The following is a 26,303-nucleotide window of genomic DNA, read 5'->3' as shown; positions in this document are numbered from 1 at the left end:
GACATCTTCGCCACATCGTAGACTTCCTCGTTTGCGTCAGCCGAATGACCCGACCGCTGGTGCATCCCGCGCTGGTGTGGCTCGCTGGCCTCAAAGCTACCGCCTGAGGATTTCAAAAATAGTAACGTTGCTTTTATACATCATGAGGCAGGGCACTGGTATCTGGTGACAGGCGTGAGTGATCCATACCCTGTTTATGACCGCAAAGAGCAGACATGCACTTTTCACGTGAGCAACCAGCAGGGGGCAGTGTCACTGTGCACCCCCCTGCCCTCTTTCAGGTCAGCTTCTCATACCCTTTTGTTTTTAACTTACACTGCCAAACAATATCTGCTTGTCATCATGGCAGCTCAGCTCTCATAAATTGGGTGGGGGGGGGGGGATATATTTCCCTTTTTATCATACACAGAGCCAGGCCAAACGTTATGGAAAATAAAATTCATTCTGCGACGTCGAACACTGCGACATTTCATGTATGAGCAGTTCAATCAGAATAAATTAAAAGCCGTGAGTTGTGGCAAAGTGGCTTCAAACAAAGCCCCTCCCTGCCCAGCACCCATCGACACCCACCAGTACCCCCCCCCACGTATTCAAGACACCCCCCCATCAAAAAACAGCAATATTGTGACATTAACATCATAAAATTGCTCTTTGCCTGGAAATGAAGGAAAATCAATAACAAGAAATAAAATAAATCTCCTTCACTTTGTCTCGGGTGAAGACACCCCCCGCCACAGACACACACACACGGCCTGAAAGCGCCCCACCCACCCCACTCCCCACTTCACACTTCAAGGTTTACGGCACAGAGGGGAAGGGTACCTCACCCGATCTCCATATCCCCATTAAAGAGCAGGCACGACGCCACTCCCAGAATGTTAATTTGTTATGAAGGTCATCGACAGAGAATAATAATCACCATTGGGGGATCTAACAGTTTGCCATTTCGGAACATTGCTGTCCTGATGACTCAACTATTAATAGACTCCGTCTTATATGAGTAAAAACTATTTTGGTATTTTCACAAAAACCCTTATGTCTTCCTGCGTGTGTCAAACCTCCGATCCGAGGGAGATATTTGACATTTGGTGCAAATTAATGTGATCCTGAACGCGACACAAATCCAGAATCACAACTGCATATTGGAAAATTAAATAATAATGTTCCAGCTTGGGGGCTTGAGGTGCTTTCCTTCCTGCTCTGCCCTCCCATCCCTTTTTAACCCCCCCCTCCCCCCCCCTTTGACGCTGACGCCTGGATGGCGATTGGGGTTCCATTATGAAGATGCAATCCACTAAAAAATGTTTACAACAAAACAATAACAGTTTATTTAAAACTAATTTACTCTAAGCCACCACATTGTTGGGGTATTCAGACATATGTGTCTGCATTTGTCAGTGAACCAAATAATTCTGGCTTAAGCTATTTTTATCGGGCTTTAAGCGTTTGTTCTTTTAAGCGATCAGCATTTATGGAATCGCAAATGGAAGTTAGAGTCCTTTATCTTCAGAGACTCAACATCTCAAGACTAATTACAAATTAATCTGGATCTGTGTATCAGCAATATGATGGCAATAATTTGTCCCACTAAGCATTATCTTATATATTTATAAATATCTCTATATACTGATTGGGTGGAAGTGCATAAACGAAAAAAGAAGATATTGTGCTCTTCCATTTAGTCATAGAGAGATATACCAGCATCAAGGTTAAGGGTTGCAGGCTTGGGTATTTATGCCGTTTGCTCCTTTACTGCCGCCCCAACGTTCCGTTCCTTTCAAAGCCTTTCAATAGGGCCCCGGAGGCCATGTTTTTTTAAAAGAGACGACGCACACCCCCAGACATTGTGAGGCATAACCTGTAAGTCAGGATTTCAGCGGATAAGGCATCTAAACGAGAGATTCAGAAGGACGCAGGGGGAAGAGGTGTCCAGGAAGCACCAGGGGTTAAGTGCCAGGTGGCATTGCGGCCAGCCTTTTCTCCACGGCCTGATGGGCTTGTGAGGCAGTGACGGGGGCCGAGTACCAGCCAGATCTCATCCGGATGACTTTTGTACCTCATGGACGATGTGATTAACCAGCGGCCGGGCACACTTTAAGAGTAATAAAGGCTTACAAACATTACTACAGGTCATGGCACACCTGGAGAAGCAGAGGCTGTTAGGGTGTACACCGCCCACTCCGTCACGGCGCAGAGTTCGGCGGTTAATAGAGTGTCATGCATCTGAATGCTGCAACAACGGGGTAATCAACACTTTTAAGCTGAAACATCAAACAGGAAGGCAACGTGGTGCTGCTTCTGCACAGATCTGCTAGCTCCCACTGACAGCCCCGTACGGAGAGCTCCAATTGGCTGGGATAAGGTGGCGGGGGAGGGTTCTTCTTCCTCTTTTCCTCCCGCACACCCCCTTCTTTGCTCCAGCGGGGGCAACTTGACTGATGTTAACTGCATGCGGTGCAGAGAGGGGAACCACGGCAGCCCGCATCGATGAATCCCGTGGTTTCCTCCAATCAGACCACTTCCCCTCTGACTAGGTCGGAACCACACTTCATACCGCTGCGGTCAAATGGGACCCGAGGTTGGCACTGCCTCTGTGCCCCTGGCCTCAGTTCGAATCCCCCCGAATCCCGGCAGCCGAAAAGGGCAGACATCGTGCAATGAAATACTTCAAAAGGTAGCCTGAGAGAGAGGAATCACCGCATGCTTCTGCACAGGTAGGCAAGTGCACGGCAGACGTGCACGTCCCCAGTTGGGCAAAGTCCAGCAAAATGGCAATTTCCGGTTGATTCTACTCAAAATGGATCAGAAAGAACTGTCTAGCTGGTCAAGGTGAGGCAGGGGGAGAGGGATGCATGGTGACACCACCACGCAGGTGTTCACCCCACCTTGATCTACACCCATTTTTGTGAAAACACCACAGCGACTTCATAACGCCTGCACGTTTCATTAAAGGCAAACTCTGCCGTTATCGCCGGTGATCCCCTACGCCCCCCACCCCCCCCCCCCAGGACTTTAGCGAAATGTGGACTGTTAACGGAATTCTCATTTCAACTCCAGCCTCGGTACAGAGTCAGAATATCAAAACTACGATTGTTAAAGACAAATGAGGGAAAAAAGATGAAGAGGGGGAACAAAAAATGAGGCAGAGTCATAAAGCGACAATGGCTGTAAGTAATAAGATCAGTGGGGAAAGATCTGAGCGTTGGGTAATGATTTAAGCAGTGAGACCGATCCCCTAATAGTCTTTGATGGATAACTGTATGAAAAAGATACATAATTCTCGGCGTGCCATTTGCACAGCATTGCACCTGAAAGCGGAGCAGAATAATAGACAGTTTAAAATGTCAGGAAACTAGCTAAGAAAGGAGGGGGGGGCGTGGGGGGGGTTGGCCTTCAGAATCTCAATTAGGAACGGAGCTCATAATTCCCGTTATGTGCACAGAGAGGCAACCGGATGTGAACGACAAGCTTCAGGAACATTTACTCCCAGAAACGCTCCGGTCCAATTAGACCCCTGAGTTGAAGTTGACCAGTCAAGAATCGAAATCTATCTAGTAGCTGGAGCCATCATAAGTATATTCTGTGCCTCGAAGTGCGTGTGTAGGATTTACCTATCTATCCCAGCGCAGACCTGCGTATTGAGCAGAAGCCAGAAACACATGATTGTGTTAATTAATCTGCCATTGTGAGCCGGGGAACAGCTGCAGTGTGTCTCGCCGAAGCGTTGTCAAAGGGAAACAATGCGGCCTTAAGCTTTCGACTGAATCTTCCATTACAAAGGAGGCCCAACACAAGCTAAATTCATAAATCCACTGATCAATTTTTACCAGCACTAATGTCTGACCTTTAAAGGGAAAAAAGGGTTTTTACATACTTAATTTCAGCTTGAGGGGTGGCACAGTGGCGCAGTGGTTAGCACTGTTGCCTCACACCTCTGGGACTCCACACAGAGTTTGCATGTTCCCCCCTTTGGTTGAGGAGTTTCCTCTGGATTCTCCAGTTTCCCCCTTCAGTCCAAAAACACACTGAGGTTAATTGGAGTCCTTAAATTGTTCATAGGTGTGTATGTGTGAGAGAATGGTGCGTGAGCACACCCTGTGAGGGGCTGACGCCCCATCCTGTGTTTTTCCCTGCCTTGCGCCTGTAGCCTTGCAACCCTAAATAAGACAAGTGGTTTCAGAAAAGGGATAGATGAATAGGACAAGTGGTTTCAGAAAATGAATGGATGCATGAATTTCAGTTTGAAATATGGTCAGATCCATGATATGTGGGACAATGGCCCGTTTTCCCGGGCTGGGAAAAGAAGCGGATGGAGGAGGAAAGGAGAAGGTGGTAGCGAGAGAGAGGGCCGTGCAGGTGAATGGAGCGGCAGTGGCGAGGGGGCAGTGCAGGTGAATGAAGCGGCAGTGAAGAGAGGGCAGTGCAGGTGAATGGAGCGGCAGTGGCGAGGGGGCAGTGCAGGTGAATGAAGCGGCAGTGAACAGAGGGCCGTACAGGTGAATGGGGCGGAGGCAGCGGTGGCGTGAGGGCAGTGCAGGTGAACGGGGCGGAGGGCAGCGGTGGCGAGAGGGCAGTGCAGGTGAACGGGGCGGAGGCAGAGGTGGCGAGAGGGCAGTGCAGGTGAACGGGGCGGAGGCAGCGGTGGCGTGAGGGCAGTGCAGGTGAACGGGGCGGAGGCAGCGGTGACGAGAGGGCAGTGCAGGTGAACGGGGAGGAGGCAGCGGTGGCGAGAGGGCAGTGCAGGTGAACGGGGCGGAGGCAGCGGTGGCGAGAGGGCAGTGCAGGTGAACGGGGCGGAGGCAGCGGTGGCGTGAGGGCAGTGCAGGTGAACGTGGCGGAGGCAGCGGAGGCGAGAGGGCAGTGCAGGTGAACGTGGCGGAGGCAGCGTTGGCGAGAGGGCAGTGCAGGTGAACGGGGCGGAGGCAGCGTTGGCGAGAGGGCAGTGCAGGTGAACGGGGCGGAGGCAGCGGTGGCGTGAGGGCATTGCGAGAGGGTGGTGGCTGTGAGTGTGTACAGGATCGAGCATCTGGATATTGCTGCTTCCATCTTCATTATGTTGCTTAAAATCTAATTGGTAGCCAACTGAAATCCGTCAAGGAAAAGGTACTTCCTGTCTTAGACTTGAGAGAGTCTGGGGCTTCCCACACCTGATATCTAGAGAATCCTGCTCTCCTGGGAGGAGTTTGGGCTGGGGGGGGGTGGAGGGGGTCACCAGCAAATGATGTTCCCCAAACCGAACATGACGCGACCACCTTAAGTGGCCAGCGTTGCATAAAGGAAAGGTCAAAACAACTGAGCCAAATCGCAACATCCATGCGCCAGATTGCATATATTAAAATACTGAGCCATGGGTGCAGTGGGTGGGGGAGGGCCTATGCAAATCAGGCCTGTAATAATAATGCAGGCTCTTTAACTATTACCTCATCATTACAGGATTAACAGCTAATTTATTCCTATTCATTTCCAATCAGCCTGTTAAATGCAATAAATACACTCTTAATGTGGAGGTTAAGGGAAAAAAAGGAAAAAAATACTAGGTCAAAATCAGAGGCAGGGAGAGAAGGTTAAAAAAAGAAGCCTTTTAGATTATTACAGAAAACTATTTTCACTGACATTCAGAGTTAATTTGCAGACTTTAGTAATCTCCATTCAGCAGTCTGTTAAAGACAGATAAACAGCGCACTGATAAATAAGGGGATAAATATATAGAGAATTAGACAACGGGGGGGGTGAAATCTGGGGGCTGTTTTCATCAGCGAGCCGACAAGGGCGGAATCGCGATCGCGACCCCTCCCCCCGCCCCCCGAGGACCCGTGAGCTGATGTCACATCTCAAAGGCAAGCCCGTGCCATAGGTGATGGTTAACAGGGTGGGTACACCTGCGTTATCGTGTTACGTGTTATCTTCAGAGGCCCGCCCACGGAGCAGACGGGGGGGCAGGAGAGCGTGGGGGGTGGGGGGTGGCAGCACCCCACACTGGTGGCCAACAAGCAGATGGATCCTCTTACAGCAGCGTGCCCCTGAAATAGTGTCGCTGCCGGGATGCAGGAGACGCGGGGGGTGCAGACACCCACCACTCTCCCCGGGCTGCCAGGACCCCCGGCAGAAGCCCCCCCTCGACACCCCCCGCCTCCCTTCCTCCCCTCCTCCTCCTCCTCCTCCTGGCTGCACTCATACTCCTAAGGAGCTGGCGGACTTCAATGGCGCGTGAGAGAGGGAATCGATGTAATTAAACAGGAAGATACACCCCCCCCCAATGCAGTATGAGGGGGGGTTTGGACAAGCTGCACTCGTCCAGCGTTTGTTTCGCTCTCTGGAGCTCGGTCGCACGCTGCCAAACGAGCCTACCGCCGCCGCCGCCGCCGCGCCCCTACGCTGGCGCTCCCTTCTCCATGTCTCCGGGGGCTTCTTGGACCCGTCCAGGACTTGCTACGCGAGGCAGGTGAACATCCACCACGCTGGCACCGCTCCGCCACGCTTGGGAGAACGGCGCACAGGCGCCAACGTGCCACCTGAGGAGCACAGCGCGTTTTAGGACCCTCAAAGTCTGCCCCCGGATCTGCCTGTCCGTTCAACACCGCCATTCTTCAAAAGCGCATTTTAGCTATAACCCCAAAAAGGCTCTTCGTTGTCTCTCTAAAGGCATCAGGGTTTATAACTTTACATAAGTGCTCTTTCCTGTGCGACCACATCATGTCTCACCGGGACTAAAAATAAAGCTCATGGAAATAGATTTCATTGACACGCTGCCATTATCAGATTGCGAGCAGCTTGTTTCTCGTGAACGCAATCCAGAAACGTCCTCCAAACTTTCTCCTTCTCAAACTCTGAAAAGTGTCTTCTTCTCTTTGCTTATTTATTTATTTTCGGTGAGAGAAATTAAAACAAAAAGCGAACAGTGCTGAGACAGAAATCTGGTACCCAGGCCGAATGGGCCACAGGGAAGGCGATTCAGCACGAGCCTGATGACGCCGCATCCGCTTGGTCAGAATATTTTCGCTGTGGAGCCTCGTCCCTGATCCTGCCCCACCGAGGCCTGTGCAAGCCTGATTAGCCCTCACCTGTGGCGGCCATTTTGTCCTCGCTGGGTAGAGCGGGTTTGCACGGATCAGCCGGGACTTAATCTACATCTCAGACAGCTAGTGGCCCCAGAGGAAGCTGGGAGGCTCATCCTGCTCCAGTGGGGCTCCTGACTTCCTGCAGTCCCAGGGTTAGGGGAGGGGTGATGTGACAATGGGCTCCTCCAATGCGAACGCTGAAATGCGGTCCCTCGTCTCTTGTATTCTCCATCCACAAGAGCCTGGAGACGCCATTGCTGGTGGAGCGAGAGAATGAATGTGGTGCCATGTTTTCGTTCATACGGCTCCGTCCCGCCACATAAGTCTGGCATGAAGGCCTGACAGAGAGACTACGGCAATGATGCCAGAATGTTCTGGAAAGCGCAGGTGACTGTCACCCGAAATATTTCAAGCAACACCCCCCCCCCCACAATTTATATGAATCTTTTGGCATTAAAAAAATGACTCACCAAGCAAGGTGAGCATGGAACACATTTCTTTAATCCCGCTAACGTGTGATGAAGTGATAAATAAAGAAAAAAGTGCAGATGCCCGTGTTTGCAGCTTTCCTTTGTTCCCCTTCAGTACGTTAAACACTTTAAGCATTTGTGTGCAAACTGTGCTCACAGCTCTTTTCACACAAAACTTAAAATAAAATAACATATGCTCTTAACAAAAACAAAAGGTGTTAACTCAATTGCAACTGTGCTAGATCCTCCCAAACAAACACTTAGCTTTGTTACCAAGACAACTAAAACAATACAATTCCCACATCAGCAGTGTTAGCGCTCTGTGCTCATTACTCCAGCATTCCCTTATGGATATCTGGAGGAACTCGGCCATGGTGCTAGGCTATCATCGACGGCCGCCCGGTGCTGGCCTATCATCGACAGCCGCCCGGTGCTGGCCTATCATCCACGGCCGCCCGGTGCTGGGCTATCATCGACGGTCGCCCGGTGCTAGGCTATCATCGACGGCCGCCCGGTGCTGGCCTATCATCGACGGCCGCCCGGTGCTGGCCTATCATCCATGGCCGCCCGGTGCTGGGCTATCATCGACGGTCGCCCGGTGCTAGGCTATCATCGACGGCCGCCCGGTGCTGGCCTATCATCGACGGCTGCCCGGTGCTGGGCTATCATCGACGGCCGCCCGGTGCTGGCCTATCATCGACGGCCGCCCGGTGCTGGCCTATCATCGACGGCCGCCCGGTGCTGGGCTATCATCCACGGCCGCCCGGTGCTGGCCTATCATCCACGGCCGCCCGGTGCTGGCCTATCATCGACGGCCGCCCGGTGCTGGCTTATCATCCACGGTCACCCGGTGCTGGCCTATCATCGACGGCCGCCCGGTGCTGGCCTATCATCCACGGCCGCCCGGTGCTGGCCTATCATCGACGGCCGCCCGGTGCTGGCCTATCATCCACGGCCGCCCGGTGCTGGCCTATCATCGACGGCCGCCCGGTGCTGGCCTATCATCGACGGCCGCCCGGTGCTAGCCTATCATCCATGGCCGCCCGGTGCTGGCCTATCATCCACGGCCGCCCAACCTCACAGAGGCAAAACAGCATCAATGTGGCCGACGTAAATATTTAATTGATGCTTATGAGTCCTTAACAGAGCGATGGTAACCTGAGTGCATCCCCAGTTTAGCATTCCGACATAGCTAAATGAATTCAGCTCTGGGCCTAATTAATCCACAAAGGTTTCATGGCTTAATCCCCAAAGTCAAGGGGGTTATTGTCCTCACAAATGAGGTCAATGCTCATCCCAGAGGCAGTGTGGAAAAAAGATTGAGAGACAATGCAGCGTTTAATGCGATAGTACAGGTCTGGGGAGGTGGGATACCCCTTGACCCCCTACCTCCTATTTTTATTGGTAGCTCTGAAAACCTCCTGGTATCGCACCCATCACCATGCAGGGGTTAAATTACGACCCCCTACCCCACACATGTGCTGGACAAACAGAATCATACATCCCACCAGAAAGGCACACAAGACAGAGAAGGAGGTTCCCAGCTTGGGGGGTGTCAGAAGGAGAGGCGGGGCGATCTGTCAGGGGTTAGGCACACGGGGTAGGGCCCCCGCTGTCAGCTGCAGTGTCTGTCTCTCACCAGCCAATGATAGAGGGAGAGGAATTTAATTGGTTTAATTGACTAAATTGGACCTGGGCAGGCTGGCTGGAGATGCAGAGGCCCAGTCATATTTTAGAGAGCACATCCGGGACCCGATTCCACAACATTCCACCCGTGTCACTCATGTGGCACATGCAGGGCAGCAGTTACCGCCAACTCCGCCGTCCACCCACACGAGGACTGGATGCGGGTTTACGGTCATAATCCCGTTTGGGGTTTTGTGGAATCCTGACCGTGTCAGGATGCAGGTGGATGCCACTTCACTGTCACATGGTCCTGTTTGTGCTTTATATGTGGGGGAGGTCCCCGCTGTAACCATGGTGGTCCCTGAGTGGCACCCGCATGATCACAACCCGCCCCCCTCGCGTCCTTCCCCAGTGAAACTCCCCGGCACAATGATGGGGCTTCAGGGAGCCGGCCGCGGTGGGCCACGGTCACCAAACGACCAGCCAATCTGGGCAGCTCACCGCACAAGGCAGCGGCAGTGACAGCTTGGAGAAATATGCTAATCACACGGAGCATTAAAAAAGAGAGAGAGAGAGAGAGAGAGAGAAAGCAAAGAAATAAAGGGATAGATAAAGAAAGTGAACGGACGCAAGCATGCGGTAAAGGCAGCATTTCAAATTGGCAGAGTCGCACAGAACAAAGTGCAGCCTCCTTATCCACACGGCTCCCGGCGAGGGCCGGGGTCCATATGAGCGCCGCACACAACACTGTCTCATTAGTCGAGCCTCCGCTGCTGATGATTACCCGTAATTACCAGCGGGCTGACCGACGGCAGCAGCAGCGGGGCATAGCCACGGGCACTCCCAACATCGAGGTCACCAGACCGGTGCGTAAGGGACCGTGGCACTCATATCATGTGCCCGTTAGGCCTGTCCTATGGGAATCCAGGAGTTTAACACTGATTAGCATAACTTTTAATGGTTTGTATTTCATAAAAATCTGCTGTCAAAGGCATAAAGGAAAATTAACGGCAAAAACTGGACTTTTAGAAGATATAACCTGGCCTAAAATTCAGGACCAGAGCGTGAGGAGAATAGGAGGTACGGAGACTGTGTAACCGGCAGCCATTCCCCCATAATAGGAGGGCTCAATCGACTGTCTGATTCGTAAGCTTCCCGATAAAGAAAGTCAGAGCTGCCGATAGCTCACCGTTACGTACAGCACTCGGGTTTGGTCTCTGGGCCCGAGCTGGAGATGCACAGCCTTCAGAAACCTTTTTGACAGCTGACAGATAAGTGCAATAGACCTGGAATCCCAGTGAATCTGCATGTGTGCAGTGCACCTTGAAAGAGAGCCCGCCTTTCGCTAGTATCACCAGAGGGAAGAGAGCGGAGCATATCTGGACGAGAAAGGACACTTTTAAAAAAAGAGAACGGCACAATTGTTTATTGATTTTATAACAGGCTTAGTACAAAGAAGTTCAGCGGGGCCCGGGTGCCCACTGTCGCCGGGGCCCTGTGTACAGGGAGGTGGGGCAGGTGCCCGAACAGCAGTGTCCTCATGCCCACAAACACTATTTCCCTTCAGCCCTCGATGGCCTAATCGGGGTGCCTTAAATAACACTGCCTTAAAAGCCCGCAAGAGGAAGACAAAAGGAGGGGGAACTGGTCACGTTTCAGAATGAGCCGGCCTCAGTGTGCCGGAGGGGCTGGGACCCGCAAAGCAGCCAAGAAAAACACCTTAAAGACAATTAAGCTTTTTATTTACCAGACACTTTTATCTAAAGCAACATACGACTGAAAGCGGGTCAGTCAGTCCTTGGAGCAACTGGAGGTTATGGGCCGTGCTCAATAGCCTAAAGGTGAAATCACTCTGCTGACTCTGGGATTTAAACCGGCGACCTTCCGATTACATGCACGTCATACTAACCGGCAGCGCAACACCAATCACTGAACAGACGACAGCGGCCACCAGAGGTTGTGCTGTATAACTTTCCCCAATCGATATTTCCCTCGTTACACAGTGGCCGCTTAGCACCGCGCACCAGACAAGTGCTTTTATTTGTGTTGTTTTTTATTACCTCTGACACTGTACTTATTTTCCCAAAGACCCCCGCCTCCACTGGCATGTTGGGACATGCTCCAGCGCAAGGGATCCACGATCCGATATGTAGCCGCTGATGCTAATTAGTCCGTTCTGATCAGGGCACAACAGTCATTTAACAGCAGAGGGGCTGGGACAGTCACTGTCCCCACATTAAGGCCACGTTAAGCGTTTCTGACTTGGAGCCATGAAACTGTGCTTCAGCGGGTTTGGCAAAATGGTGCCGGGGAAGGCAGTCATCACCTCCCTAATGCAGAAACGTCAACACCCCGAGAAGGGAAAAACAAAAATAAAAGCAGACTGTAGACGAGTAGAAATGTAGATGTCCGTGTGCATCCCCCAACCAAACATTACATACAATGAAGACCCCCTGCTCCTCTTCCCTGATTTATCGTGGTGCTCGAGCACATAACACAGGGCAGAGAGCTGCTCACAAAGGCCATTATTTTTGCCTTTTCCTTTTAAAGGGACACCTCTCTCTCTCAGGCTGCATATTAGATGAGCGGGGAGCCGTGTTAGCCTGCCGTTCGCTCGCCTGCCTGAGGACCGGCGCTGAACCCTCCTCGGAGCCCAGAGCGCCGGCAGATCTCCCTACCATATGGCTGGTGAGAGATTTCCTGCCTCTCTTCCTCCCGTTTCTCCCTGACAGCTGGATGTCTAATAACAGGGGACAAGACGCTTGGCAGCTGTAAGCCCAGACGAGGCTTTGATGCTGCACGTAACTAATGCTAACTTTCCACAGGTAGGAGAGGCGAGTGGGATTAGCTATATGGCTTTGGAATATATAAAGGTAGGATCTTGGGAGAGGGGAGGGAGGCTTGAGGCAGAAATGTACATTTGCCACAGACCAAAGCTATAGTTTTAACAAAATAGACATTATTATTATTATTATTATTATTATTATTATTATTATTATATTGTTCAGCTGCCTTATGATATAACGGTGTAGGTACCGTAGTAAGGGGACCCACAGGGCTGTGTTGCTGTTTTATTCACCATGCCTTTGTGCCAAGCAGTTTGCATGGCAGTTCAGGGAATCGTGTGGTAACCATCCCCTCTGCAGCCACAGCCAGTCGTGAGGGACACCCTGCTCTGGAAGACTACCAGGACGATGCTACCTCACCCCCCACCCCCCCCCACACCACACCACCCCCTAACACACACCTGCTTGCTGCTGCACCCTCACTGGCTGCTGTTTGTGTGCAGGACACCGCAACATGGTCAAGAACAGTGGGCATCCAACTCAGTACACAGAGCAGAGGAAATCTGGTGGCTAAGGTGCTGCCTCCTCTCTGCGCCTCCCCCAGACCCCCCCATCCTTGGTACCTGTGAGGGAGGGCTGAGCCCCGTCATGTACTCCGTACCCACAGCAGGGTCCAGGGTGCCATCGTCCAGCGGGGCCCGCCAATGCACCACGCGGCATATATGAAATATTAAACACACGCTAACTGAGTAAGCATCCCCTCACCCTTAAAAAAAACAGCCCCCCCCAAAAACCTTAACAAAATCAAATCAGGGCGAGCCGTGCCTTCATTATAATGTGAGATGGAAGGCAAATATTTATGTTTTATTTCGGAGGGATCCCTTTTATTTTTAAATATTGATGGCAGACCCGTGGAGCGAGTCTCAGGGCCCCTGTCTGCTCCCTCCATGGCCATTTAGAGGCCAGACACACAGCGAGGGGAGAAGGATGCATGAGAGAGCTCATTTACCCTCTCCAGCACCCACCCCTCCCCGACCACCGCCTACCCCCCAGCACCACCAAAGCCTTTCTACATATTTGTGGTACATAATGACATAACTTCAATTTGCTGTGGTTTATTCAGTTAGCTGGTGTCCCCCAGTCTGCAAGCGGAAGGGGGGGGGGGGGGGTGTTGTGTGTGTGCGGTGTGAGTGTGGTGAGGGTGGGGAGGGGGAGGTGGCAGCAGGATAGCAGGAAGTGAGTCTGAAAAGAGGATTTTCCTGCCATAATATCTTAAAGGTTTTTTTTTTTAACTTTCAGTTTCTCAATGTAAGAAGCAATAATCCACCTCCTTCCCTCTCTCTCACACTCTCTCACCCATGTCTTCCTTTCCTCCCCCACTCCCTCTCCCTCTCTCCCCCCGCATGGCCCGCCCAGCCCCCTGTTGCTGCCTCGCTAGCCCCAGCCGTGGTGTAAAGTTTGGCTGGAGCCGCGAGGAGCAGCTGGCCCCGGCTAACGGGGAATGATAATGACCCCAGAAATCTGCCGCTCGCTCCACTACAATAGGGCGCTCAGTCTAGTGGAAAATTGCGCTCATCAGCTAGCTCTGCTCACTTACTAATTGACATTGCCAAATATTTTAAGAACAATTGGAATGCACGGCCAAAAAAAGAAAAAAAAAAAAAAAGAAAAATGGAGATCTTAATCCTTGGACTTACATTTTCTCCGACGCGCCCCACCCCCCAGCCCCCCACCCTGATTAGGAGATGACTATCGCTCAATAACAGAGGCAAACTTTTCATGTCATTATCTGTCTCATGTCAGGGTCTGCAGCACAAAAACCCTTTTTATGTGGCCTGTCAATGGGGTTAGGAACAAGGATGGAATGGACACACATAGCAAAGTAATGAATGTCCGTCTGTCCCAGAGATGGTGACGGGGTGGGGGGTGGGCAGGGGGGGATAAAAGGAACGCCACCAGCTGACGGAAATGTCCTGCTTGGGCTCATTTGTGTCTGCCCACGATTTTGGTTGCATTAGTGTTGTGTGCTGCTCACTTCAGTGTGTGTGTGTGTGTGTGCGTGTGTGTGTGTGTGTGCATCTTGGAGAGAGAGAGAGGATGAAAAAAGCTGGATTCTCTGTCACGGTGTCACATGGCTCGTCCTCCATATTTAATGAGACAAAGGTCAATGAATTCAGTCGCGCTTTCACATGGGAACAACCTCAATCATCTCGCAAGTTAACTTGTTCAAACAGCCGCGCATTTGCATGACAACGCCTCCGATGAGAGGGCGCTGGGCTCCTCTCGCTGGGGACATGCTGGCACGGACAGGTGGCCATACTCCGGGCGGCGAGGGGCAGGCCATGCCCTGGGTTCGGCCGCGGATCACTGGGGTTTTCCGGACTGGGCCTGGAGGTTCTGCGTTCACGGGATACCCGTTTTTAAAAGAGCATCTGCTCGGGCTGTTTCCCCCCCCCCCCCCCCGTCTGACGGCCCTGTGGCATCTCCATGCCAGCCGCTGACACTCTTCCTGAGAGTCAAAGCGATGTTACGCTGATGTATTTAAAATATTAATATTTAAATCGGCTCCCCACCCCAGCAAGGCAGCCTTCTGTTACCCGACGATAAATGTTATGTTTTAATTATAAAAACATAAAACAGAAATGGGGAGAGTGCACCACCCCCCCTCCCAAAAAAAAAAAAAAAAAAGGCTTATTCAGAAAAAAAGGTTAGCAGGATTTTGGGAAACATGGAATTAAAAAAATCAAAAAAGTTAAAAGACAGGGTTCCCATGGCAACCACTGTCGACGCCCTATTCGAACCGGGTGGCCTGCCTCCCATCATGCCTTACACCCCTAAAGGGAAATTCCACAACGCCTTAAATCATTATTAATACCAAAATAATAAAGGCTAATAACGACCTACCCCGCTAACTACCCTCCCCGTGACAGCCACATTAGTCAATCGGACATATATAAATCCATCCATCTTCTAACCACTTATCTGTTACGGTCAGGGGTGTATGTATAAATGACTAACCTTTCAGCAATTAGTGAGAAAGGAGATAGGGGGCACTGGGTGGGGACGAAGCGTGAATTTTGGGGTGTACAAATGAGCTTCTTTACGTCACACTGTGTGTGGATTTACAGAGATATCATTCATTTTGCATTCACACACGACTTGCCAATCAGACAATCAGCGCACGGAGGGAAACTGGAAATGTAAGACAGCGGCTTTGACCTAGCGCACTGTAATGCCGCACTGTAATAAATTAGATTAATATAAAAAGACATCTTTTCAAATTTCATGTAAAAAAATTACATGACAGATTGAAGCAGAAGGCTTGAAATGAGTGGGTAAATTACAGGTTAGTAAAAGTAGGTTTGCAGATTCAAAAGCAGTAATGGAAGTCAATTATACCGAAAGACAGTGACATAATTCACCGAGAGATCCACATAATTAGCTGGGAAAATACACAGAAGTAGGACTGTCCTCATTTCAAAGCACTGACACTAAATACGGTGGGTAGAGAAATCACTCGCCGACTTGCGAAGTGGCAGAGACGGCTGCTCCGCTCTCTCTGGCAGATTCCTGGATCTCCATGCAGACTCCTGATCCACACACACCGGAGCTTTACCACACAGGTGGGTTTGATAAGGCTGCCGTCTCTTTCACAAACTACATTTCTTGAATTTCTTGAATCTTGCACTGGCAGTCTGGGGGGTGTGGGGGGGGGGGGGTAAGGCACTGTTTTGCCAGGTTACAGTGCCGGCCGTTTCCTGCTAAACACGTCTATTACATGGTACGGGAAATCAGTGTGTGTAATTACTCCCGCCGTAATTATGTAATGAGATGGATATCCATGCCTTATAACCCAAGGCAGCAAAAAGCAAATTCAATTTCAATTTTCTATGGCCGAGTATTTAGCCCGTATATCTGAAATCTGAAGAGTGGCAGGGCTATCGTCTACCGCGGCCCCCATTCGGAGTATATCACCAACAACAAAAACAGGCCTAGCATTGGAGAGGAGGGGCCATAGCACATGCGAGATTTCTCTCTTTTCAGGTCAGACTAGGCCACATTCCCTGGGATCACAGTTACCCCACGAGAAACACCCTTCTCTAACAGACTTTCTGCCTCATTGACATATTCCATACCAAATTGAATATAAATCCTACATTTTTATCCAAAGTGATGTTTTTTTTTTAGAAATAAAAGTCCCCAGAGGAACTGGTGGTTAAGGGCCTCACTCAAGGCCCCGGAAACCAGTGACCTTCTAATCACAGGCACAGCATCCTAACCCACTGAGCAATACCTCAGCCAGACTCCAACCCCCAATAAACCACAACAGAGTGGACCCCCCCCCACCCCTACTGAACAAGCATGGTCCTTTAAGAAGTGCCTCCCAGTACCCCTTTACAGAGTATTACATCAGGTCAGGATGCCCCCCTCCCCACACTTGTCATTCATTGAAAGCCACCTCCTGCGAAGCATGGCTCAAAGGCCCCCCCATAATGAATTCAGAAATGCTGTTTCATTTGGGGGGGGGTTCTTATTTCTTCTTGCTTATGAAGCCAAAATGACAGCGGCCCCTGTTTCTCCAGCCAAGGTGATCCAGCATTAAAAAAAAAAGAGTGAGACGGAGTAGAACGCAGTGAAGTGTGGGGGTGCCGGACAGCCAGGTGTATTTAGGGGTTATTAGTGACACACAGGCAAACGAGTGGCATCTGTAAAGGACATCCTGAGGCCAGCTCCAGACGCTACACAGATCCGCCGCTGAAGAGGAGAAAGGGACTCGCCTCGACCTTCTTTCACAGCCGAGATGTTATCGCTGATTACTGTAATTCAAGTTTAGCTCTGTCAAAATTGCGGTGGGGGGGGGGAGGGTCGCGGGGGTGGGCGGGCACGGCTGTGCTCTGCGTTGTCACCAGTGCAATAAATAAATAAATATAAAAATAAGCAAGCAGGGTGTATGGGAGAATGAAGATACTCGCCGTGCGACCGGCAAACGATGCACACTTTGGGGCGACCACATCCTGTTCATTAAAAAGAAAACAAAAATACCACCCCCCAGCCGAAGACAGCTTCCTCTGTGTGACTTCTGCAGCGTGGTATGGGGGGGAGTACGTGTGGGTGATGGCGGACACAGAAGTGATGATGGTCATGGATTTCTATGAGACCTGTGGGGCCGTGCCCTCCTGCCCTCCACGGACCGAGGCTTCATGAAATGGGACAAAAGTTGCGGGTTTGAAAGACTGGCATTCACTGGAGGGAGGGGCTTAGCCCTCCCGTGCTCTTTTGCTTTGGAAACTCACTGAGCAATGGACAGAGAAAGAGAGCGAGAGAGAGCGTACAGTTTTCAGGAAGTATAGAGGCTGCGGTTGGAGACCTTGCCGGTGTCCACCTGAATGGTCACATGACTCAGGGACACTGGACTGACATGCCCAGTGGTGGGCATGACGCCAAAGGTGCAGACCCACCCAGAAGCGATGGACACCCATACTGCCATCTCTGGCCACTTGACATCCCTACACTGGATGACCCTCTTCCTACACTACCCAGTCTTTCACAGTCTTAGCAATTTTCACATTTTACAAGCCAATATCAATGGATTATTTAGCATTTTTAGACCCATATCAAATTTATTTACTGCTAATCGTCACGATGATATTTTGTTTACAGGATATTTCGCATGAAGTACATTCAATAATCATGGTTGCAGTTTCTGCTGACGCTCTTCCTGTTGCTTTTTTTTTTGCCAAAATCTACCCCAATTTCACACAAACATTGCAAACGCCACAAGCTTCACTTGAGAAATTTAAAGCACTCAAGAAAGAAAAAAAAATGAAAATAAAACTTCCTGCTTTATAATTCAGAAGATAATTACTTCCGTACCACATCTACCCTTCTCAGCATCCAATGGTGTTTAGGTTTAATAGTCTGTATAAGAAAATAGGTTTTTATCTCTGTCTCGTTTTCATTAATTCCTAATTGGGGTGTGGGGTTGCCTGTTATTATTCCTTAGATTAAAATAAACATAGCCAATTGCATGTTCAGACTCATTGAACTACATGGGGAAGATAAGGATTCACTGGTACTGTGAATAAACAAACAATTTCTTATGTGCTGTTGAAATTAAGTTGCTTGCAGCCGTCGGCTAAGCCATTTTTCCTGTGACTTTAAAGCATATTTTACTCTGCAAATGAAGTTTGAGGTTTTTTTGACCTGCTTTATATGTATATCTTTAATTAGTGTCTTGTTTAGCTTAAACCAACTGATTATCACACAGTCGTGACCCAATTAACAGGCATGCGGCTCAGTTGCACGCTCGCGCCCCGAGGAACAGCAAAGTTACCTTAAAAATTTCTCTAATCATTAGCTACAGCCTACTTAAATCCTGGTAAACATACACTTTATCTACGCAGCCTCCACCGCTCGTTCCATGAACGCGTAGGATTTTCCGACTAAAGGACGCTTTAATTGCTTCTAACGCTCCTCACGCGTACCTAGACACCACTGTCACCTGGCCCTCCTGCTCCTCCTCCCTCCCTCCCGACATCCACTAAGAGGTAAAAGAAGATTCTGGAGTAACGGGGTGTTTCGTCTAGTCTACAGCAGCTCAACAGGTATTGGCATTGTGGGAAGACAGCAATTGGTCCATGTTAACACTTCATGAGGCATCTGCCCTAAGGCAGGCAGCTCGGGCAGAGTGTGGGGAACCAGAGTGGGGAATTTTGCTGATAAAGCTTGACACCGGGTAGGTGGGTGGAAATTATAGGGGGGGGGGGTTGTAACACCTGGTAATCAAAACCAGCCAATGCAACCCTTTGGACCCCCTTAAATGGGTGGAGACCTTGACCCCCAATACTCAACCCAAAGTTAAGCCCTTGGTAGAGGAGGTGCCTCGGACAACACTCCAGTGCATAGCAGGTCAGGAACATGTGGACAATCTCACACTAAGGTGTGTTAATCAGAGTGAGGGTGGTTACCTGAGGACGGCGAGGATGGGTGTGGGCTGTCCTCCTGGGCGCTGCCTGTCTGGGAGTGGCCCCCACCGGCCCCACTCTCCTCGGTCACATTGGAGGAGCCTGGTGTGGTAGAGCGGCTGATAGACTGAGACTCAGGGTCACTAGCAGAACCACGGCGCTCGTCCAGGCCACCACCATGCTGGGGGCCCTCCTCAGGCAGTCGGGGCTCCTTGCCGTGCACGCGGGAGTGCACCACCATCTGGTGGTAAGTCCTAAAGACGCGGCCGCAGTCGGGGCATTCAGCAGGCTTTTCCTTGGCGCCAGCAGGGCTGCAGTCAAAGCCTGGACCCCGCACACAGTGGCCCGCAAAGTCGCGGTGGCCTTCAAAGGCCCCGTCGTCTTTGCATGATGGGGCCCCGTTGCCACCCTTGGCCCCTTGCGCCGTCTCCACGTGCAACTTCTGCTTGTGGATATCAGAGCTGCCCAGCAGTGGGAAGTTGTGCTTGTCCTTGGTGAAGAGCATGCTGGGGCTCAGCAGGTCTTCGTCACCGCCCCGCGTGCCACGATGTGGCTCCTTGGGCATGAAGGAGCGCTCCATGGCCATGCCACGGCCCAAGATCTGCCAGCTCTGGTAACTGTTCAGCGGGTCCATCTCCGCCACCTTGGCTGCTGCCTGTAGCCGCTCCATGCAGCTGGACTTCAGCGGGGGCACCAGGTTCAGGCAACCCAGAAGGGGCCGCTTCTCGCCATCAGCCAGCCCGTGGCCCATGCCACCCATGGGTGACAGCAGCTTCCCCAGCATCTCCTTCTCCTTCATGGCAATGCCAGCCTTGGTGAGCATTTGGTGCTGGTCAGAGAGGCTCGACTTGTCAGGAGAGAGGAGTCCGCTCTGCAGGCAGGAGATGTAGCGAGAGTAGAGGTTGGCCTGGGCCTCCTGAGCTATGCTGTTCATGCCGAGGGGGACGTCAGCATCGGGCGGCTTGCTCTTCATGGCCAGCTTGTTGAGGTGCACCTTCATGTGGTTCTTCAGGAACCAGGGCTCCTTAAATCGCCGGCCACAGATCTGGCAGCAATGCTCGAATGAGTCCTTGTGCTTGCGCATGTGGCCCTTGAGAAACCAGGCCTGGCTGAAAACCTGGCCGCATACCTCGCAGCGGAACTCGTTGGCCGGCTTCTCACCACCAAAGCCGCTGCCCTGGCCCGGCGCCGACTCGGCGGTGATGTGCGCCTTCTCAACATGCCCGATGAGGTCCTCCTCATGCGAGGCGGCAAATTCACACAGTGTGCACTTGTAGGGCTTGTGCAGGATACGGATGTGGCGCTCCAGCTCCTCACGCTTCTTGAACTTGCCCTTGCAGAAGGTGCAGCGAAAGCCGCTGGGCACGGCTGCCTGCTCGTCCTGCGGGCCTGCCGGCTTGGGAGAGGCTGACGGCTGTACGGGGTTGTCAGTGGCGACGACAGTGGTGGCGGGGCCTTGGCCAGCTGGTGTGAGGAGTCCGCAGGCCGAGGTGGGCTGTGGCTGCTGCTGGTGGCTCTGTGGGGCCGGGTGTTGGTGCTGGACAGCCTGGGGGTGCTGCTTGAGGTCCAGACGTGGCTGCAGGAGGCTGCTGCGCATCTGCTTGTCCCTCAGGATGGCTCGCTCCTCCAGCTCGTGCAGCAAGCGGTTCTCCTCGCGGACACGCCCACGACCCTTGCCCAGGTTGCCCAGCTTGTGGGTGCGGAGGTGGATCTTCAGGTTGCCCTTCTGTGCCGCCCGGTGGTCACAATAGGGGCACTTGAAGGGCTTCTCTCCGGTGTGTGTGCGCATGTGCAGTGACAGGATGCTGTTGAAGCGGAAGCGCTTCCCGCACAGTGGGCACGGGTACTTCCTGTTCTTACGCGCGTCGTCCTCAATGTCATTCATCTGAGACATAATGCCCAGGTTCTGGCCGTTCAGGAACTGCTGCAGGTCCACCCGGCCATTCATGCCAAGGCCCGCCGTGGCGTCGATATCACGGTTCAGCTGGTTAGCCAGCAGGGCCATCTGGCTGCTGATTGGCTGGCTGGCCAGGGGGGCGTGGCTCTTCTCATCCAGTGGGGCGGCGGCTTTTTCCTCAGGGATGGGCTGCCGGCTCTGGAGGTCGGGGAAGGCATGACCCAGCTGTGCGGTCAGCTGGTGTAGCTTCTGGCTGATGGGATAGCGGCCATTGAGGACAGAGTTGCTGAGGTGGGCGTCGGCCTCAGGTACCGCTGAAGAGACGCCAAGGCACAGACTAGATTCCTCCATCCTGGGGAGGGAGCAGAAAAAGAGCATATACCATGGTTAGCGGCGTGCAGCCCAAGAAAAAAAACCGCCTTCCCAAAACAACACGACAAGCAAATAATACCACTGCTAGACACACTGAAATCTGGCAGTCCAACATCTCCCAGTGTGTTGGTTTTACCCGAATATAAATTTTTAGCGTTCAACTTTAATCTATTTTCTTGCCTGAGCAACAGCAAAAAGAAGGAAAGGAGCCTAACAGTCGCATCACATGTTTTCACAGGATCAAATATAGCTCCGGAACGATCTCCCTCATCCTGCACCGCCGTGCGACGCACTTGAGCTTCATAGAGGCGAGCGCAGCCCGGTGCTCGTGTACGCGCCCGAGAGCGGCTTGGAGAAGCAACCGCAGACAAGAATAGCACTTAAGTGACAACTGGGAAGCGTTTTTCGAATTTACAAAGTACACGGCACAGCCTCACGCCAGGGGAGCCTGTCACCGCGAGAGCCATCTCAAGGCCGTAATACAATTGCGAATGCAGTAATTGCACTGTAAACAGGCATAGCGCCGCATAATTAAACAACTTCGGCCCAACCTATCAGAATGCCTTCAATTACATGGCCTAATGAAACAGAGCGGCAGTCCTGTCATGGAGCTACTGCTACATCACTATTACGATATTAACAACAGCACTTAAAAGCCAGGCTTTACTCGAGCGCACACGCCCTCTTATCCCGGCACAGGGACACTCGTCGGGGCTTAATACCCACTGGAAGCCACACACTTTCGCTAAGTATTGTTTTTGGCCTTTTTTTTTCCAATAGCCCCTGCGCCCCACCCACTCTCACGATAACATGAAAACAGCAGGTAGGCGACTCATAAGAAGAGAGTCTGGACGACTGCTTGGAGTATCCCAGGCGTATCCCAGGACAGCGGGCGAGGCACAACGCTACCTTGCATTCGCACGACCACTCATCCAGACTTGTCATATCTGAGGTTTCCTCGAGAGGGAGTTTACGCCTCTCTGCCTCTGCCACAGACGGGTCAAACCTTGGGAAACAATAAAGCGAGGTTTTCGCCCCAGTCGACAGAAACAGCTATAATATCCGATTAAGCCGATTAGCGTGCTGCCCGGTGACACGGCCGGGTGCCACGGCGCAGCTATAATCTTGCGCGCTTGCTGCTAAGTATTAAGGGGAGTGCTGAATATTAATGGGCAGCTGACCCTTGCTTAGGCGTCGGCCATTAACGGCACGTGATTCACGCAGAGTTGGCTTTAACTGCAGGCTCCTCGGCATCCACGTTGCTTTTGCGCTCCAAGTTTCTCTCTTTTGGGTGAAGGGCGAGTGCAGTTTCCACTGTAACTTATTCTTCAGGTGTATATACACTCCTGGGCAAAAAAAACAGGCCAAAACGAAAATTGCCTGATCAGAGACCAGATTTGAACCCTACAGAGAATATTCAGTCTCATATTAAACACAAATTATCCAGGAAACTACTCATCAACTGCTCAAAGCCATTAACACTGAGTTGAACAACACTGACTCTTCTTTATATAAAAAGATATCCGCAAGTTTACCCACAAGACTTAGAAACTTAAGGATATCAAAGGGAAAAGCTAAATTACTTTATCTGCTTGCTTAATTCTTTTTTATATTCTGACCAATTATTTGCTGCTGAGACCATTAAAGGCTTAATGTTTGGCCCATTTTCTTTCTAAGGACTGTATTTTGCTATTTTTTTTTTCGTTTTGTTCCACAGCTGGACGCAGCCCTCTGGTCACTTTCCCCTGTGGCATGGAACTGTGTGGCCAATCAGAAAGCAGCCCAATTAAATAGGCCCACCTGGTGAGGAATGAGGCAGAGGGCGGCCACACTGCTGAGCGCAGTTCATAGCTATGTGCTGATGCTAATGGTTGGACTGCCCCAACCCCCACCCCGTGTAGATTAAGGGGGAACCCCGGAAACAGACACCACAGGAGAACTGGCCCTCGTGCCAGATGGAACACACACGTGTGCTGCTGCTGGTGTCACGCCCCCGTTCCTGTCCTCACAGGCCTGCGAGGAAACTCTCATCTCCGTGTAAATTAAACCTCTGTGGTCAGTCCCTCCTCTTAAAGCTGCACACTCCAAAATAAGAGGCCAGGGGAGAAAAAAAGCGCATTTAAAGCACAACGCTGCTGGTGTGTAAGTTAATTACGATCCGCACTTCCCAAACGCACCCACACGAGCTCCCCACCTCCACATCTGCGCTGACGTGGTGACTCAGTATGAATCACGTACAGCGAATGTGTGGCATCTCTCTGGATGAAGAAAACCCTGCAGAGTAAGGCTGCGTCCCAAAGAGAAGGGGTGCCCACCCCAAGCCCCGCCCACAAATCACGGCTACCTGCCTGGTCGGCCGCATGGATTTATGCATGGATAGCTGTAAATTCACATGCTAATTACATTACTGCGCTAAGCAAACAAACACGCAACACTAATGTTCCTCTGTGGGTTTTATTAAGAGTATGTGTGCGTGTGTGTGTGTGAGGGGGCTGCTTTCAAGCCCATGTCACTGCAGCTGTAAATTCCAATTAATGTGCTTGTCCAGATGCTGCCCGAAAAATGGTTCATATTGTTCCAATTTTTATGAAAAATAAGCACCTCTGACTGCAGACTTATCACACGTTCAGGCCCCATAAATCAGGGAATAACTGAAACGGGCACGTTTATGCAGAATGCATCACCGAAAATGGATAAAAATTACTTGGCATGATGACTGCGAGTGTCTGATTCCGAACATGGCTGCAAACACTGCTAGCATTATGGTTATTCTTTTAGTGCGGCTTTAGCCTGAGCAGGTGATACGTGCGACTTTGCCCCCACTCCCTGCCTGCCCCTGTGCCAGAGCACATTAACTAACAGCAATTTAAAAAGAGTCAAACTTAAACACAGATCAGGGCGATCTTGCGGCAGGGCACTTCGCTGTTTGTCTGTTTGTTTTGTGCTTCCTCGAACCCACAACCTGGGAGGCCAAAGAACTGAAATGGACGGAACCTCAGTGACATTTCCACTGGAATTTTGTATGGAAATGCCTGTCAGTCCCGGGCCAGGAGAGCCCACGGCAGCTGGCTACACGTGTTAACCCATAATGCCTCGCAAGGCTTGGCCATCCAACATGTCTAGCACAATTAATGCAGGAACAATTGCAAATATCTTACACGGCGGCCGCTATCTGAGATACAAATCTGTGACTCGAGTGAGCTGTCGGGGGGTGCCTGTCCACGCGCCTGCTTCCTCAGTCTCCTCTTAGTCATAAAAAATGGCAAAATTATTCCAAGTGGAGCTGCGGGCACCAGTCAGTTTAATGGGGGCTCTCACTGCCTGCTCTGGGAGATCGCTGCGTACAGGGTGCGCACTCTATCCCCCAGCAGGGATAAAAGAGCATTTATAAAACATGCCGTATATTCTCCCGTTCCTGCACCGTGCATACACACCCTGAGTGAAGCTCTCACTGTCCACGATTATTCAGCTTCTGCGCCCACCGGTGATGTTGTTTCTTTACGGCCGGTGATTATTCTTTAAGAAAAGCAGTGTTTGCTCAGCACGATAACGGCAGTCATTTAACCCAATGCTCCCCCGGCTGCCCTGCGTCCCCCCAAAGCTCATCAGGCAAGCAAGCCAAAGTGACACATACGTACTTTCATCAGGATCATTCAGTGGCGCCACTCCCAATGAGCGTCTCTGCAAATTCCGTCCTGCAAATCTGAGCAAAGGGCCCATGAAACAGTTGGACAAATCCCCGCACCCTGACACCGGTCTGCGTGAGCCGGGCCTGGCCTGGGGCACAGATGCGCGAAACCTTAGGGGCTCACTGTGTTATTATTATGCCGACATTTCATCCCTTACAGAGGAATTTAAAAAAAGAAGAAAAAAAAAAACAGATTAATTGCGAAAGTGAGTTTCTGCTTAAGTTGTTTCAACACAAGAGGGGAAAGTTTCAAACAAAGCAGCTAAACTAACCAACAGAATTTTCATACTCTGTTAACACACCTCCCCCTGCTTCTTTTCATCTGTTTATCAAACCGACGCGTCTGATCCAGCAGCCTCAGCGACGGGGATGGGGGGGGGAGGGAGCAGGCAGGCGGACGTATGACAGAGAGGGTGCTGCTTCCGACTCTCTCTGTTAGCCAGTTAGCTAGTCCCCCCCCTGCTCAGGACAGCACATGGCCCTAGTACCTGCTTGCACCTCTGGCTTTGCAGGTGGATTCCCTATGGCATCACACCATGACCCCCACCCCACATCCCCCAAACTCACCCCTTTGAGGGAGGTCGCATGTCTCTTTCCTGGCTCTCCGACAAATCGCCACACGTAACATTTACCTGCTGCCGGCAGATGCACTTTTATAAATACCACGGTACTGAAGTCGCAGCTCTTAGCGCACCCGGGACTTCCTATGACACCGTCAGTGAGACGCCACTGAGGCAGCTGCCTTACAGTTCGCGGTTAATACTCTCTGCTTCGAGCGCTGTGACGAGCACGCGTCCTGCTTTGCAAGTCGCATGGCGGCCCCTGCTACCCGGCCGGCTTGCAGGAGCAGGTAATCTCCATGTGCAAAGCTGTGTGCGCTCGTACTAACGCGGATGTGTGACTCGCACGCGACACTGAAGCCATAGAGGGGATAGAGGGGGGAGGCGGTGGCTGGGAATCGGCCCTGACCCCCAAAATTGACGTGAAGACAGTGGAGGAACATTAATTATGGCTCACTCTGTCATCTCAGGCACTTATTGACCAGAAATTATTGACTAATTACAATGCAATAGCTCATTAGTTGCTACGTAGAAAGTCATCATTATAAATAAATCAATCTTTATTCACCAAGTGTGCAATATTAAACCTTATCAACTTTAAATTGTTCACAAAACCTACACTAAAGCAATGACCATGCTCATCAATGCAAAACGATGCTAACATACTACTAATAATAATACTAATAAATACCTCACCAACAATCATAGTGATTATTAATGATTCCGTTCTTTTTACTCATACTATTATTATAGGAATAATAGGAATAACAGCAACAATAGGAATAGAAAGACAGAAGGTCACTGTTCTCTAACAATATGGATTATGAGATTCCGAGGTTCGAGGTAGAGGAGGAGAAGGCAGAGGGTCTTTGCAGACATGG

At 51.2% G+C, this 26,303-nt stretch overlaps 1 protein-coding gene across 1 annotated transcript in view; it reads right to left on the bottom strand.

The window, feature by feature from the left end:
• The window catches only part of LOC125751459 (zinc finger protein 536-like), a 70,740-nt gene extending 45,147 nt beyond the window's left edge, over positions 1–25,593 (bottom strand). Inside the window, exons 1-2 of the mRNA XM_049030284.1 lie at positions 25,430–25,593; positions 18,909–21,154 (exon numbers count right to left, since the gene is read on the bottom strand). Of these exons, the coding sequence (XP_048886241.1) occupies positions 18,909–21,154; positions 25,430–25,449 (2,266 nt within the window). The 5' untranslated portion in view covers positions 25,450–25,593. The remainder of the gene's footprint in view (positions 1–18,908; positions 21,155–25,429) is intronic.
• Between the last annotated feature and the right edge of the window lie 710 nt (positions 25,594–26,303).

The sequence above is a fragment of the Brienomyrus brachyistius genome, chromosome 11 (genome assembly GCF_023856365.1).
Source record: "Brienomyrus brachyistius isolate T26 chromosome 11, BBRACH_0.4, whole genome shotgun sequence".
In the NCBI taxonomy this organism is placed as follows: Eukaryota; Metazoa; Chordata; class Actinopteri; order Osteoglossiformes; family Mormyridae; genus Brienomyrus; species Brienomyrus brachyistius.
The sequence above is the reverse complement of the archived record's forward strand: the minus strand, read 5'-3'. Positions and strand labels throughout refer to the sequence as shown.